We start from the raw sequence: 14,920 nt of genomic DNA, 5'->3' as shown, positions 1-14,920 counted from the left end.
TTTTACCCTTATAATGGTCAGTCTGTGCCTTACTTAGTCTAACGATCATTTGGAATAAATCGATGAATGTGAACTTCATTTCATTTTGTCATTTGTTTCTTCGTCAGTTTCATTAGGTGACTTTAATAACACTTAAAAATCAAATATCCCCTACTTTTTTTGAATAGTATATATGTCAAGGACTGACAAAAAAAAGCTCACCATAGAAATGAAATTTAGTCTCAGAGTAAATTTCGGATATTCGTCATTGCATCAAAATGTCTTACTAACTGCTACCAGTAATGGCTCGAGACATCCTTTTCGTGGGATTATAGCTCATCAAACGAAACACTGCGAGGAGTTTTTCATATCAGAAAATAAAGCACTGTTGCTTAAGCGATCTTCAGAAATAAATCCAAATAAAATTTTTCATGATAAAATTTATAATTTTTTATGTGCTATAGGTAAATGTATGTTGATATATCAGTATTTGTCGTGAAGGGATTTAAAGAAAAGATCAAACTTTTCATTTGATTTACGGGCTTAGGTTCAAACGTGAACAACGTGAGAATATGGCCGGTAGTCTTCTAACTGCAAAATTTCAAGTATCTATTTACATACATGCCAGTGTGTATTGCCGTACAGCCAACATCAAGTTATGGGTTAGAATGAATTATAAATCGGGTACCATTTGTGGTATTTATTACATCTATTCATCATCACAAACGATTTTCAGGGAGCCTATATACTGACCAACAATATCACAGACTGACTCAAGTTAAATATCTTCACGGTCTTTTATCAAAGGACTTGTCCTTTCGTTTTTAATTAACAAAAGGTATTCCTCCATTGATAAGACAGCAATGTGTAGAGACTCAGTATTATGTGTCTGGTACCACGCTGTAGAAATCTTCTACAGCATGTCATACAATTCTTATATGGCAACTCTCTGTAATCAAATCAAATTACCCTGTTCTGAAAACTTGATTATCTGTTGTCGAGGATATTGCTCTGTTTGTACTGACGTCACGGGGCTATAAAGTAATTATTGTAAACATCGCAATAAATGAAGTGAAACAAGCATCAAGTTGACCTAACAAAAATTAGATATTTTAAAACTAAAATATCGGATTTTTTTTTCAGTTGTAATAATGACCGCATTCCTTATCGACTTCAAGCGCGGGGTGGAATTTAGAGATGCAGAAGGCATGCCAGAGAGGTTGAGAGTTTTTCCAAAAGGACGCGTTATGTAGATGTAATAAATGTTTAACTATAACTCGTCGCCATTTTCTCTCCCCAATATTTTAAGGAGAATATGGACCAAAAAAGCCTTGTGGTTTTAAAGCCAGGTTCCAAGTTTTGTTATGACAAGCTGGCTGCTCGGTTGGCAAAGAATTGCTAGTGCACGTACATGTTCTTTTAGCAGTATACATTGGAATAGCCACTTGGTGGCTCAACACCTCGGCAAAAGAATTTAGTATAACATCTCGCCTTCACAATACTTCAATCGTATGGAGGTTAACGTTTGGTATATCGTATATTTCCAAAGTTACATATATACTCGTCTTCAGATTTAAACTATCAATCGTTCATTAAATGAGCACATCCCTTAAATACGTCAAATACTACAAAAAAGGGAGATTGTGTTATATCGGACTGAAAGGAAATTATGAATTGATGTTAACGGTAAATGACTTTGGTCCTTGTGGAAAACGAACAGATTCAGTCTGATAATCGAGAATGATAAACATGGTTGCTTTACCTCCGTGTACTATGGTAGATTAAAGAGAACGCTATGATAAACGTCTATTTAATTGAATTTGGATACGACAATATGTACAACCCGCAGATGTCTCCCCCGGGCAAGTGAGATTCGGGCTTGAAAAATCCCGAGTGTTATTTATACAGCCCACATAGGAATTGGAATCACATGGCACCCTGTTTCCATTGGCGATATACGTGGTTTTGTGTTCAATATTCGACAGCTTAGACTGAAAACTAAACTAATCTTTAATAAACGAAATGAACTGGGGTTTAACGTCCTACTGTTCTGCACAGCCTGGGCTTATGAAGACTGATATAGGCCACGCAGTCTGCTATGAGGAAATTTGCCCCGACAGCGGCACCACGTCCTACTCTTATATCGAATTCTCAGTGTGCCCGCCAGGGTTTTTCTTCTCCTCCTCGAACGACTAGAGGCCATTACTTGCCAATCTGCACCACTGACAAGGAGAAACACCCCAGAGAATCCTAAGGAAACTTTCCCTACCAACAAAGTAATCGAACGCGGGAACTCAGCGAGCGAGAACCTTACTCGTTGACCCCCCGCTGCTCAAAAACTTAACAAACAAACTGACTTCCGTTAAGCCTACTGACGTGAAACATAATCATGTAAAACCCGTCTCATCACTAACAGAAATAACACATGAGACCAACACTATTCAAGACTTTGTTTTCTCCCGAATCAAAGAGGCTTAGCGCGATCGTTTAAACATAATTTGTTTCTTGCAGGACATGTATAATCCTTAACATCAACAGGGTGAGATATTTGCACATCAAATCTTGAAAGTTAATACTTCAATTGCTGATTTCGGTTAAAAAAAAAAGCAAGAATTACTTGTCTTTCCTAGTAAAAGAATTTGAAACATAAAATAAATTCTGGTGTAAAATAATAGTTCCAACACAATAGCAGTTGTAACATGATACGATTAATTCGTGTAGTAATGCTAGGTTTCCGCTGCCGTGCGATATGTTACGGTAGGGTTGTCCCTAATGAGTCCACGGTCTGGTAGGTGCAGAAACGTTCAGATACGTTTCGATACGACCAACACGATTGCTACGACTGACCTCAATATATGATACGATGATACGACCTGATAGGATCACCACTATTACCACACGATTAAAACCACGAGATCAATCGTAGCGCGAATCGTGATAGTGGGAAAATAGCTTTAAGGTCTATTCATAGATTAACTTCAGGGAGCAACGGTACGTGGCGGTGTGAGTAAAAGAATGTCATTACGGACCCTTTTCTTTTTAAACTCTTTATTTCAACTGGTGAAAATAGAATAGAATAATAAAACCCTTGGGAAATTTAATGTTTTGAACTATCAATTTTACTCCAAAGCAAGATTTCCCCAGGTGATTTTTATATTAGAAAAGTAATTGCCCAATTTAAAGTTAGGCATTAGTGCTTTAGAAATCGTCGGCAGTTGGTAAAAACATGATTTTCGAATGATTTGTGAGTTGTCTATTGGGGGTATTCAAAATAGATTATACGCACAATTTGGGACGAAAAGGTCAATCCACGTTGACATAAAGACGTTAAAACATGTAGGCCGTAAGCAAAAATACACGTGTTTATGGTTAACCCATCCTAAACATATTTTCTACTTTCCCAAATCCTATAAGTCGATCTTGGCGTGGTTTTCTGAAAATTCGATATTTACAATTACTCAGTAATTAGGCAAGTAATGCTAGGAAATAGATTATACACACTTTATTCTATTTAAAATGACTTGACAAACGTTATAAATGCAAGAATCATTTAATTGTTCAATTAAGTCTATCGAATCTTACTCCACGAACCCCAAGAAAAATTCCTACTTTTGCGGGGCCAAGTACCCGTAGACACAGGTATTATTTGTTTGTCCTAAAATACTCCCAGTAAGCCACTGCTAGGATTTTCGGTTATTTGAAATATTTGGTGCATAAGCATTATTATTTGTTCACAGTCCCAGTGTACCAACGTTTAAAGATACATTCCCACAAAAGTATTTATCGGGTGGTTATTTCCAATAAAGGTATGGCGATTTTGGTATATATAGAAAGTAGAGAAGCCCAATCTGGGAGACGTATAGTCAAATTATCCGCCCTTAATTGTGCTATTTTATCGACCAATCAAAAATTTCCATAAATATAAAGCTCTTGGGAGAAGGGAGGTAACTTGTATTTTGTTGAAACTAAAGTCGCCGAAAAATTGTTGCAAACTTTGTAAAAATACTTTAGAACAACTTTTTGTGTGCATGTCACTTCTTTGATAATAAATTTTTTCTTGCAAAGTCTTTCATAATTTGCTGTATTGTGGTGAACCAGAGTGGTATGTAATCTGTTTTTTGATTGGTTCGTACAAACAACCTAACTGGTCAATGAAGTCATCAAGGGCAGATAATTCAAATTAGCGAACACCCCGTGAATTGACCAAAGGATTAGTGGAGTAGAAAGGATACCGCGGATGTATTACACGCCGCCCCAAGCCCAATAGTCACTTGTGGTGACAAGAGGTGCCATGCCAACACCTTGCTGAACGTTTGCTAGATCTGGAGAGATGCTTTATCTTTGGCATTAATTGTTTAAACCAATCACAGTAGATTTTGTCAGACTAAAGCTGCATTTCCTTTAGTACGGATCCGGTCCGGTTGCGGATACGGAAAAAAACACTTTCATAGTAAGAGTGTTTCCTTATGTGCGGGTGTGGATACGGTTCTATATGCGGCGTCCGGTACGGTTTTTCGAAACGGACCATGTAGCGTTCGGTACAGAAACGCATGCTGAACCGTGTCCGGTATGTATGCTTCAGCCAATTTTAATGTTTTTTCTTCTTTTACGAACCTTGACAATGCCGGTGCCATGTTAAAAAGAGGCCCCTACGCTTGAATAACCGCATATAAGTATAAGGATACACAACCTGCCGTGTACTATGTCTACTCCCGGACCGGAGCCGGACCGGATCCGTACTAAAGGAAATGCAGCTTTATAAAAGAATACAAACTATAATATGCGCAGCTTTTCTGCGATATCACTCCCAAACACACATAAACAAAGGTGTTGTACCGTGTAATTTGTCGGTTGTTACGTAGTCGTTAAAGTAAGATAGTTGGGTCTCAGGGGCAATCAGTTGTTTTACCCTTTACACTAATTGACATCGACCATTCATCACTGTTTGAAAATAATCCGTGTGCTTACTGGCTAGTAGTTTCGATTAACCTACCTATTAACGTCCTTCATGTCGCTAAAGGTTAGGGTGCTAGATTGTCGAGACTTGGTTCACGTCGGAATTACCAGAATCAAACCACCTGAACCAAATAGGTTATCTCGTCAACAATTGAGTTCACACTAAATGGGTTCGAATGTCAGAAGCATTCCTTTCGGTGGTGCGGGGCGGAGGCAAGAACAGCGACTAGTTGTTCAGATTGGACGGTAAACCGCGGTCCTGTGTACACGTTGGCGTGTACGTAAGAGAACTCTTGACAGTTGGAATTCGATATAAGAGTAGGCCGTAGCGTCACTGTCCGGGAAAAATTCCCTCGTGGCACACTGTATTGGGTACGCCAGTGTTCATTAGCCCAGTAGGTAAAGAAAAGTAGGACGTTCGACTCCATTTCATTTCTTTTCCCTGTGCCGCTCTTCCACCCAGTTTTAGAAAGTGACGTAATATCGTAATAAAGACCGTATTCGTTAAGTGGGTTACTTTCCTTTGAAAGAGACGTAACCGTTTCAGATAGGACCGCGCCACCCATCCACCCTACCGGCCGTCCCCATTACAATATTTTCTGGGTGAATTCGAGACATTAATAATACAGTATTCAAATTCCACATAGCTACCATTTCTGTGTATACTTTGCTGTCCAGAATTTTGTTTTTTTGTTATGCTTAAGTCTAAATTTAGTTTAAAAAAAAAAACAAAGTGTATTCCACTTGCAAAAAATTTGGCATTTGGAGATCTGGGCCGCACACGGTTTCTAATCTTTATGACAATGTAAAAATCAGATTTGACAAAGGAGTTCAAATTAGTATTGTTCGCTCAATTTAATAATTATTTGCAACGGCCATGGCAAAGTGTTATTAGTAATCAAAGCGAAACGAAAAACGTAACCCTGGCGACAATCGCATGCTAAATCTAAATTGTATAAATCAACTATCTAAAAATAAGAAAACGCGGAAGCAGCCCTGTTTTAATCAAGTAAGAGTTATGAATTGGGTGCAATTAAACTAACAGGATAAATACATATAATTCCAGGAACCTAAAGGTGCACGTAATCTTTTAATCTGGGCCATTTTTCTGATTACTGCACTAATGTCTTCCTGTACTGACATCACAGAATATCAAAAATATTCAGGCAATCATAAAGCTCATCTCCATCTATAAATCGTGAACTCATCATCAGTCAACGTTTGATGCGTTTGGTTAAAACGAAGACCAACAAGTTGTTTGATGTCAGGGCGAATCACGTCAAATACATTAAATGAAAATACGGGTCATAATATTAGCTGTCAATTTCTGACGTTTCTGTACTACAATCACTTGAACAAATCTTAAAGTGGCATTAGGTGAGATTAGATAAAGAACTGTTAGTTCTCGCTATAATAGTTAAGAATAGATAATGAAAGGAGAATATGTTGAAAATTTCAGTTAAATTACTTCACTTTGAGTCTAGATATTAGCGATAGAATTATAGGCTAGCCTCGATCGTCGTTAACCATTGTTAGGAAAATAAACAAAGTCTCGATTATCCACTTTTATGGTAACCGCATCCACCAGGAAACGAGTTTGAATCTTCTAAATATCGCAGACATCCGATGTTTATGGTCTTGGTAAGTTAACTAATGCCTATTTCATAATTTAGATAACATTTAAGGCCTAATAGAAGACCTGCAATAGGCAGATTTAGCTGTTGCATAATGTATGTTTAAGCGACTGAAATGAAATGAAATAACTCTGACAGAGATAATCTGTTTCACAGCGGTAACGTGAAAGCCTTCTTCTAACCCTGTACAGGGTCGCGTTTACTATATAGTCCAATCAATCTACGTTAAATTTGGTGCAACGTAGAACAAATTGCAACAGTCGGTGTTAGTGGGATCATCCTCTACATCCAAAGTTCTCTGATTTTCGGTCCTGGGAAAGAGTCTAATTTGAATAAATTCAAAATGGCCACCAAATGTACCTTTGGGGTCTCATAACTTCTTTAATATTGACTTCTTAGCTTATAAATTTATTACAGTTAGAAACATGATCACTGCGAGTAAGAATATCAAGTTAGAAATTATCATAAATGAACCTCATGACGGCATCACGTCTTATTTTGACGTTGCATGATATCAGCATACACTTTTCAAAGACATGGCTGAGCTCCTTGGAAGAAGTTAGAGATTACCTTATTCAAGTTCGAATTCTTTCTTGCTCCTTCTCAATATTTGAAACCTTTACATTCGCTGCCTGAATCAGTACGCTGTGTTGGGGATCACTGTGGGTAAGTGGGTAAAGCGCTGGCTCGCTAGCCTGGAGGTCGATCCCTTCATTGGTCGAGAAAGTTCATCGAGATTTTCCAGCGTGGTTTCCCCTTGTCATTGATGCAGGAAGGAGGGCTCAGTCATTTTTTGGAAAAGTGTATGCTGACATCATTTAACGTCAAAATAAGACGTGATGACTAGATATTTTAACTCGCAAGGGTCATGTTTCTATTTCTAATAATTTTATAAGGTGAAAATTCCATATTAAAGGAGTTATGAGACTTGGAAGGTACATTTGGCGGCCATTTTGAATTTATGTAAATTATGCCCTTTCCTCGCCCCGAATATCAGATAACTTTGGGTATGTTGTAGAGGATGATCCCACCAACACAACGATACCAAGAAACCTTATGTTGTTATTTGTTTTAGATCAATTCATACTTTGACTGGACTAACAGGTCAACGTGTTTACGTGTGACGCCACATCACATGGCGTCGATAATACGCGACTTGTTTACATAGGTCGTAGTAACAACACAAACCAAACCGGTCCTGGAAGAATTGGTACCCCTTTACACATTTTATGTACCCGGCCATTTACATAAATAGGAAATATTTTGTATCCAGATATACTCCAACATCTTTATTTATTTTCTTAATAATTGTTTTAGAATTTAATATGCAGAAGAAAAAAGTTAATATTGAGAGCTAATTAACTCGCCCCGATGTCATCCCTCTCAGTGATAATAGCAGTCAAGCAAATATTACCGAGAGTAAGACGCTGGATAGCTAACGTCTCGGGTTCGGTCCCGGGGTCAGTCGAGAACGTTCCTCGGGATTTTCTGGCGCGGTTTTTTCATGTCAGAACGGAGGGTCTGGCATGGCGAGTGTCTAGTCCTGCCCCTCAAGCACTAGAAATGGTTCCACTACCTACTGATGTCTTCCGTCTTGCTCCAGCCACAGTAGTGGACCGTCCTAAGACCTCCCCTTGAGCAAGTTTTGTAGCCAATTGACAACAAAAAAGTTACTGGCCTATAACTCCCTTAATTGCTAATAACACCGACCCCAAACTGTACTGTACATGGCTTCACATATAATAAACCAATTCCCATTGAAATAAAGGTGAAATCTTACCGTATAATTATTATGATTTGATTAAACCCAACTATTATGCGAAATTTCTGTTCAGTTTAAAATGTCTGCTGAACCAGAATCACGGGGTGTCATGTCACTCGAAAATACAGAAAAACTGTTCGTTAAGATAAGATTATGATTTCAGTGTTCCACTCTTCACTATTTGTAACATAATTACTTATTTCCATGCAAACTGTGATTATATGTGTTGAACATTTTGCAATTGAACCTAATTTTACTTGCTCAAAGCCTCGAATAGTGTATCAATTGCAGCCGTAGATAAGAATTATCACGGCTAAAAATTGCAGCTACTCAAGCACCTGATCTTCTGCCATGCGTTTCAATATTATTGTTTTAATGTGTATATAATAGATGAGCTAATTAATCACGCGGTAACACCTCTTTACAACAGAAAGTCGTTTGGTCATACCAAAGAGACATTTCCAAGACCGCCGTGATCCCCAATACTTAAAGGGGGCAAATCTCTAACTCAATATCATCCACAGTCTTCGACATTGTGAACACGACTTATTGGTCAATTTAAACGTCGCTTAGTATTAAACTAAGTAATTATGTATCCATAAAATTGTACCTTTTGTTAAAATGTTCAATTACTTTAATAATTCCAATCACAGAAAACATTGATGTTGTTATTTTCTAAGTGTGAAAAAGATAACCTATGATCGTATAATAGTGAGTTGACAACCTATTGAGCAAAAGACATAGAAATAATGATGATTTGACTTTCTTAGAAAATATGAAATTGTAACTTTAATTTCTAGGTGCCACAGAATACAGATTTAGCTCCTTTAACCATCGACTGGGAATATTGTGGTGAAATACTCCACACAGAAACCCCCCAACATTGTCATTTATTTTCTTGGAGCAAGTGACATAGTTAATCAAATAAAAGCCACGCGATTGACTTGCACTTAGAAGCATAGAAGTTATATACAAGTACATCATTAAAACTGTCTGGTTTCATTCTCTCTTTTAACGCTCTTAAGAAATGAAGCGGCAGACTATGAGGGATTCAATCGCTTCAAGCAGATTACATATAGTAGATTCTATTATACCAGGTTCTTGTTGGTTAACAAATAACTAGTGAAGTGAAAAGGGGTTTAATGTCGTACTGTTCTGCTCCGACTGGGTAATGAAGACGGGAACAAATAACTAAGTCAAGCAGTGCCTAATTAATAGGATTTATTTATAATGGGGTTTTTACCAGTGAATTTCATATCATTAACTACTGGATTAAATGAAATGAAATGGTGTTTAACGTCCAACTTTTCTGCGCCGACTGGGCTAATAAAGACTGGCATACACCATGTAGCGTCCAATGCGAAATTTTTTTCCCCGGACTAGTTCGGCAAATACGGAATACTTGTATTTCGAATTCCAACTGTTAAGTGTTTTTTAAGTGCACGGGATAACGAATCGAAACGTACGTTCATGCTCTAAAAGAGCATTGTTTTCCAAACGCTGTTTGACTTCGAACAATGCAATAATGATAATAATTTTTGAAAATAACGGTAGTAAAATTACATTATTTCAAATAGCCCTCGATTCACCCGTTTATACATTGGCGCCCACGAAAAATAACCTGTTAGTATGTCTGCAATCCAATATTGACTGGGGGTTGGGTGGCCGAATGGTTAACGCGTGCGCGTTTGATCATACGGCCTGTCATTGAGTCAAGTGGCGTGGTTTCTATTCCACGCTTGTACGTGACAAGGGGTAGGGTCGCCTGTCCATTCTCGTGGGTTTTCTCCGGGTCCTCCGGTTTCCTACCACTGCTACATAACCCTATGCCTTAGCGAATTATTGAAATAAATTGAACCATATGTTAGTCCCGAATTGACCTAGTATGTGATGAGTGGACGTTACCCCCCCCCCTCTCTCTCTCTCTCTCTCTCTCTCAGGATCTATCGATATTGACTAGAACAAAATAAACATCTAGTCTCAAAATTACATTGATAGGGCCTATTGTTTTGACTATACATTAAATTACATTTCTTTCATGTTGGCTTTTTAAAATATTTACACCAGGAAAGGAAAACATGTTGATTGTAACACCATGCAATTTTTATTGATCTTTTTATTCAGTAAATCTTTGATATTGGGGACATAAAATATTAAACACAATAGCATGTATAGTATAGTATGTATAGAATTTCATTCTGCAATACAAATTCATTCAATCGGTCACGGGTATATATTTTTTATTAACATTCTGATTGAGTATTGATTTGGCTTAAAGTGATACGACAATCTCGCGATTTAAAGGTCGGGTCACAAATTAACTGTTAATGTCATGGTTAATTCCATTCTGTGTCGTTATTTTACTGGGAGAGCCAAACGGGCCACAGGGATCACAATTTCTTCTGCCAAATTCTCTTTTAAATTTACGCTAACGTGTACAGTGTACAGTCCCATTCAACCGATATAATAATATACGTATAGGGGCTAAGTGAGAGGGGGGCAATGACAAGCTTTGCGTCATGGTTTTGAGTTTTCGCGTCCCCTCGCAAATACCAAAAACTCACACGGTTTCAATGCGGTTTTCAACATTATAATCATAATCATAAGGCTCAACCAATGTTAAACATATAATGTGGGTCAGATATGCTACAAATTGACTCTCGCATGTTCCACACAGCCTAATATTACTCGGCGGCACTGGGAGGTACGCCCCCCCCCCTCCCATATATATCATATATATAGTTAGAGTCGTGTGACGTTTTAACACCCTCTTTCTCTCTCTGTGATATAATATGTTATTGTAGCAGGATTAATATATCAATATTCTTAACATTTAAAATGAAATGAAATGAAATGAAATGGAGTTTAGCGTCCTACTGTTCTGCTCCTAACCTGGGCTAATGAAGACGGGCATACGCCACACAGTGTGCTATTAGGGAAATTTTGCCCGGGCAGCGGCACTATCGCCTACTCTTATATCGAATTCCAACTGCCAAGGGATCTTTTACGTGCATTCCAATGTATACACGGGACCTTCTTAACATTTAAAAGTACACAGCTTTATTAATTGAAACATGGTAAAACCATAAAGTTGTGTTATTATGAATACTAAAGTACATCAAACAAATTGCCATCGATAAAAGTTAACACCAAGTAGGCGAGTGGTCTTAATAAAATCAGATATAAAAATCTGATGAAAGTATATAAAATACTGTTTAATATGCAGAGAAACATCATACCCTGCCTCGTGCGCAACACTCACCACAACTTATATATAAATAGAGCGATAATTCAACTGAAAAATCAGCTACTTCATTTTTTTTCATATGACCGTATCTTCTTATAGAATCTTAATTAAATAAATAAATAATTTAGCAAAGGTCATCTTTCTAATTAAGTCACAGTAAATATAGCTGTGTTATTTGTATTAATCATTTATTCCTTTTCTAAACATGCATTAACTTTACCAACTATTCATTCATCCGTTTGTTTAAGGCATAAGGAATAAACTGTAAATAAAATATTTTTACGTCGACATTCATTCATTAGTTCATTAATTGAAACATTGTGATTTATCTTACATAAGCTATGTATTTGTTAAATCAAATATTTTTTGGGGTGTGTGGTTACGGGGTGGGGTGGTGTGGGTGTATGTGGGTGGATCAGTAATACATACTCTATATTATCACATCTCAAACACAGGCTTTGGTATTGCTTATAATTATCATGACACTGTGATCTTAGACAGAGACCTGGGGCCTGTTTCACGAAATTTTAACTAAGATAAAATCCAAATTTAAGTAATTTGATTGGTCAATATTAGATTGATTTTAGTGCGTAGCCAATCAAAATTTAAATATATACTAAAATTTGGATTTTATCATTAGTTACAATTTCGTGAAACAGGACCCGGGTCTAACATTTATTTATTGAGTACATTATTAACTGCACAATTAACTGCAGCTTGTAACCAGGACGCATTTCTGTGTACAAGTACTATGGCCTTACCCATATAGAAGTTTTGAACCTAAACTTCTGCCCCACTCTCCCATCCACCATCCCTTCCCATTTCGTGACCAATGGTTCATATTAATTTATAAATTGGTTCAATGGTATTTAATACTTGAAACTTGAAATACACAGTACACACTTCATATGAGAGATTATGGACGATTATTGGATTTCAATTATCCGCTTTGTCCCCTCTCTCTTCTTTAAGACTTTAATCATCATGATTAAGAGAGATTGTTCCAACCAATAATCCACTATGTCAGATTAAAACCCAGTTAAAAGATTAACATGATAACTTACCATTGCGGTTGCTGAGATAAAGTTCAAACCAAACTCTGTCAAAACTTGTCTGGAAAATTTTGTGAGATTATAAAAAGAAAATTTGTGATCCTCTAAAAAGTTTTATATCACAATGTCCGACTTAATATCGTATTTGTTAATACACTGATCGTCTAGAAATAATTTTCAAGTTTTAAATCTTGTCTCTAATGGCGATAATATAAATAGATATCACTGCTCTATAAATCCACAGACCTTTTTCTTTTCTTTACATTTGGCTTGCTTAGTTACCAAGTTGTTTATAAATGGCGGAGAGAAGTAGTGTTGTGTAGTAGAAAAGTCTTTAATTGTCGTACGATAAAGTTGTAGGTCTAGTTGAAGAACTATAATAAGAAATTGTGGGTATGCATGAGATTAGGCCAAGTTGTTTAATTATTAGGTTTGCTGTTTATTTGGTGTAGGTAAGGGGAGATTATAAATACTAGTCGTTAATAAACCTAGCACAATATCTCCATTTCATAAATAATGATAAAACATGTAGGGTCAGGTAAAGCCATACAATATCAAATCTGGGGTTGCATGAGATTAGACCAAGTTATTTAATTATTCTGTTTATCGTTTTTTTTTTTTTTTGTATTTTTTTAAAGATACATCGTCAGGTAAGACGAATGCAATCTTAATTTCTCAGTAAAACCCATTCTAGGAGATATCAAAAGTGTTAAAGCTTTTTAGTTTTCGATCGGACGTTAAATAAAGCTATTTCACACACAGTTTGAGTCAAAACAATGAATACAGTTTATCGTACTCTTAAGAAATCATTTGCGAAGAATGGCCTGGCTGGTACAAATAGGACAGCAGAATTGTTATTCCTATATTTATTTAAAACATACACCGGGGGCCGCTTGAATTCAACGGAAGCTACAAATGGCCATAACTTCACTTAGTTATATTCGGTTTGAATAGATTATGGACCAAAATATTGTGGCCTTTTTTATTAAAAGTGGTTTTGATGGTCTTTGGCTCAATGTGTAGCATTTATTCGGGCATATTGGGCCTTTAACTACAAGAATCACAACGACAGTTAACCTGATAGTAACTGTATAATGTATTCTATTTAAATTATGATTTAATTGCCCTTATTTTCTCGCCAGATGTATGTCAGTATATTTAGAAAATCTTTGGGGACACAATTATTATGGCCTATTTCTCAGTAACCAATAATGTAATATTGCAGAGGAAATGTCTTAAACACTAATTCTAAATATACAAATATTATCTCCATTTGTGAACTTTTTATCCCGTTCATTCTAAAACTAATGAATAGTAGATTGTAATTTCGTTTCGTTTACTTGTTCATTGTGGAATACATTAACGTAAGCAAACTTTCTGTAATCACAAGAATTGTGATTGTATCAGACAGTCGTTTTCCAAAAAGTTATAACACTTACGAGCCGTAGTGACTCAGTGACTAAGATGTTGGCTCGCTAACCTGAATGTTCTGGCAAGAGGCTACGTATTATCGTCCGGATGGGACGAAAAACCGAGATCCCGTGTACACATTGGCATGCACGTAAAAGATCCCTTGGCAGTTGGAATCCGATCTAACATTATAGCACAATGCTTGACGTATGCCCACCTTCTTTAGCTCCGTCGGAGCAGAACAACAGGACGCTAAAACCCATTTCATTTCGTTATAACACTTGAACCACATGGTATCATTCCAATATTATACTTCCCCACAATTCACACAGACTAATTGATCAGTCAGTAACTTCGCGTTATCTCAACACAATATCTAAACAAAATATCTGAATAAAAATAAAGAGAAAAGTAGTTTAAATTAGATTGGCCGATCGTATTTATTATGAATGAGGCACTCTGAATGACTTTATGTTTCTTCTGTCAAAAAAGGGGTGGGGTGCTAATGCCCTCTGTACTATAGCCCTTCGCCAATTTTTCAGCTGGGTGCTTTACTTGGGAAAGGAGAACTTTGGCGAACCTCAATTTAGCTGGAGGCATCCCTCCGAAAATAGACTGTCGGTAATGCAGTCTGGTTGTATTTCAGGCACTGATCGTCGAGATGAATATAGCTGCCCATATATCGCCTCGCTAAATCACTAGCCTATGTGTAGGATAAAGCACGAGACTGAGGTTATGCTGGGGAAAGAAAGACTGAAGAAAATAACTCGAGAAAGAATAACCCGTTACAGGTTTAAAGAAAAACTTTCAGAAGAATAACCCCAAATATATCCAAAACAACCCCCGACTTTCAGACCGCAAGTTATTCCGGGCATAGAAT

General features: G+C 37.0%; 1 protein-coding gene across 1 annotated transcript in view; it reads right to left on the bottom strand.

The window, feature by feature from the left end:
- Positions 1-12,922, bottom strand: part of LOC126820554 (uncharacterized) — a 56,411-nt gene extending 43,489 nt beyond the window's left edge. Inside the window, exon 1 of the mRNA XM_050548587.2 lies at positions 12,643-12,922. Within this exon, the coding sequence (XP_050404544.2) occupies positions 12,643-12,645 (3 nt within the window). The 5' untranslated portion in view covers positions 12,646-12,922. The remainder of the gene's footprint in view (positions 1-12,642) is intronic.
- Between the last annotated feature and the right edge of the window lie 1,998 nt (positions 12,923-14,920).

This window comes from Patella vulgata, chromosome 1, assembly GCF_932274485.2.
Source record: "Patella vulgata chromosome 1, xgPatVulg1.2, whole genome shotgun sequence".
NCBI lineage: Eukaryota > Metazoa > Mollusca > Gastropoda > Patellidae > Patella > Patella vulgata.
The sequence above is the reverse complement of the archived record's forward strand: the minus strand, read 5'-3'. Positions and strand labels throughout refer to the sequence as shown.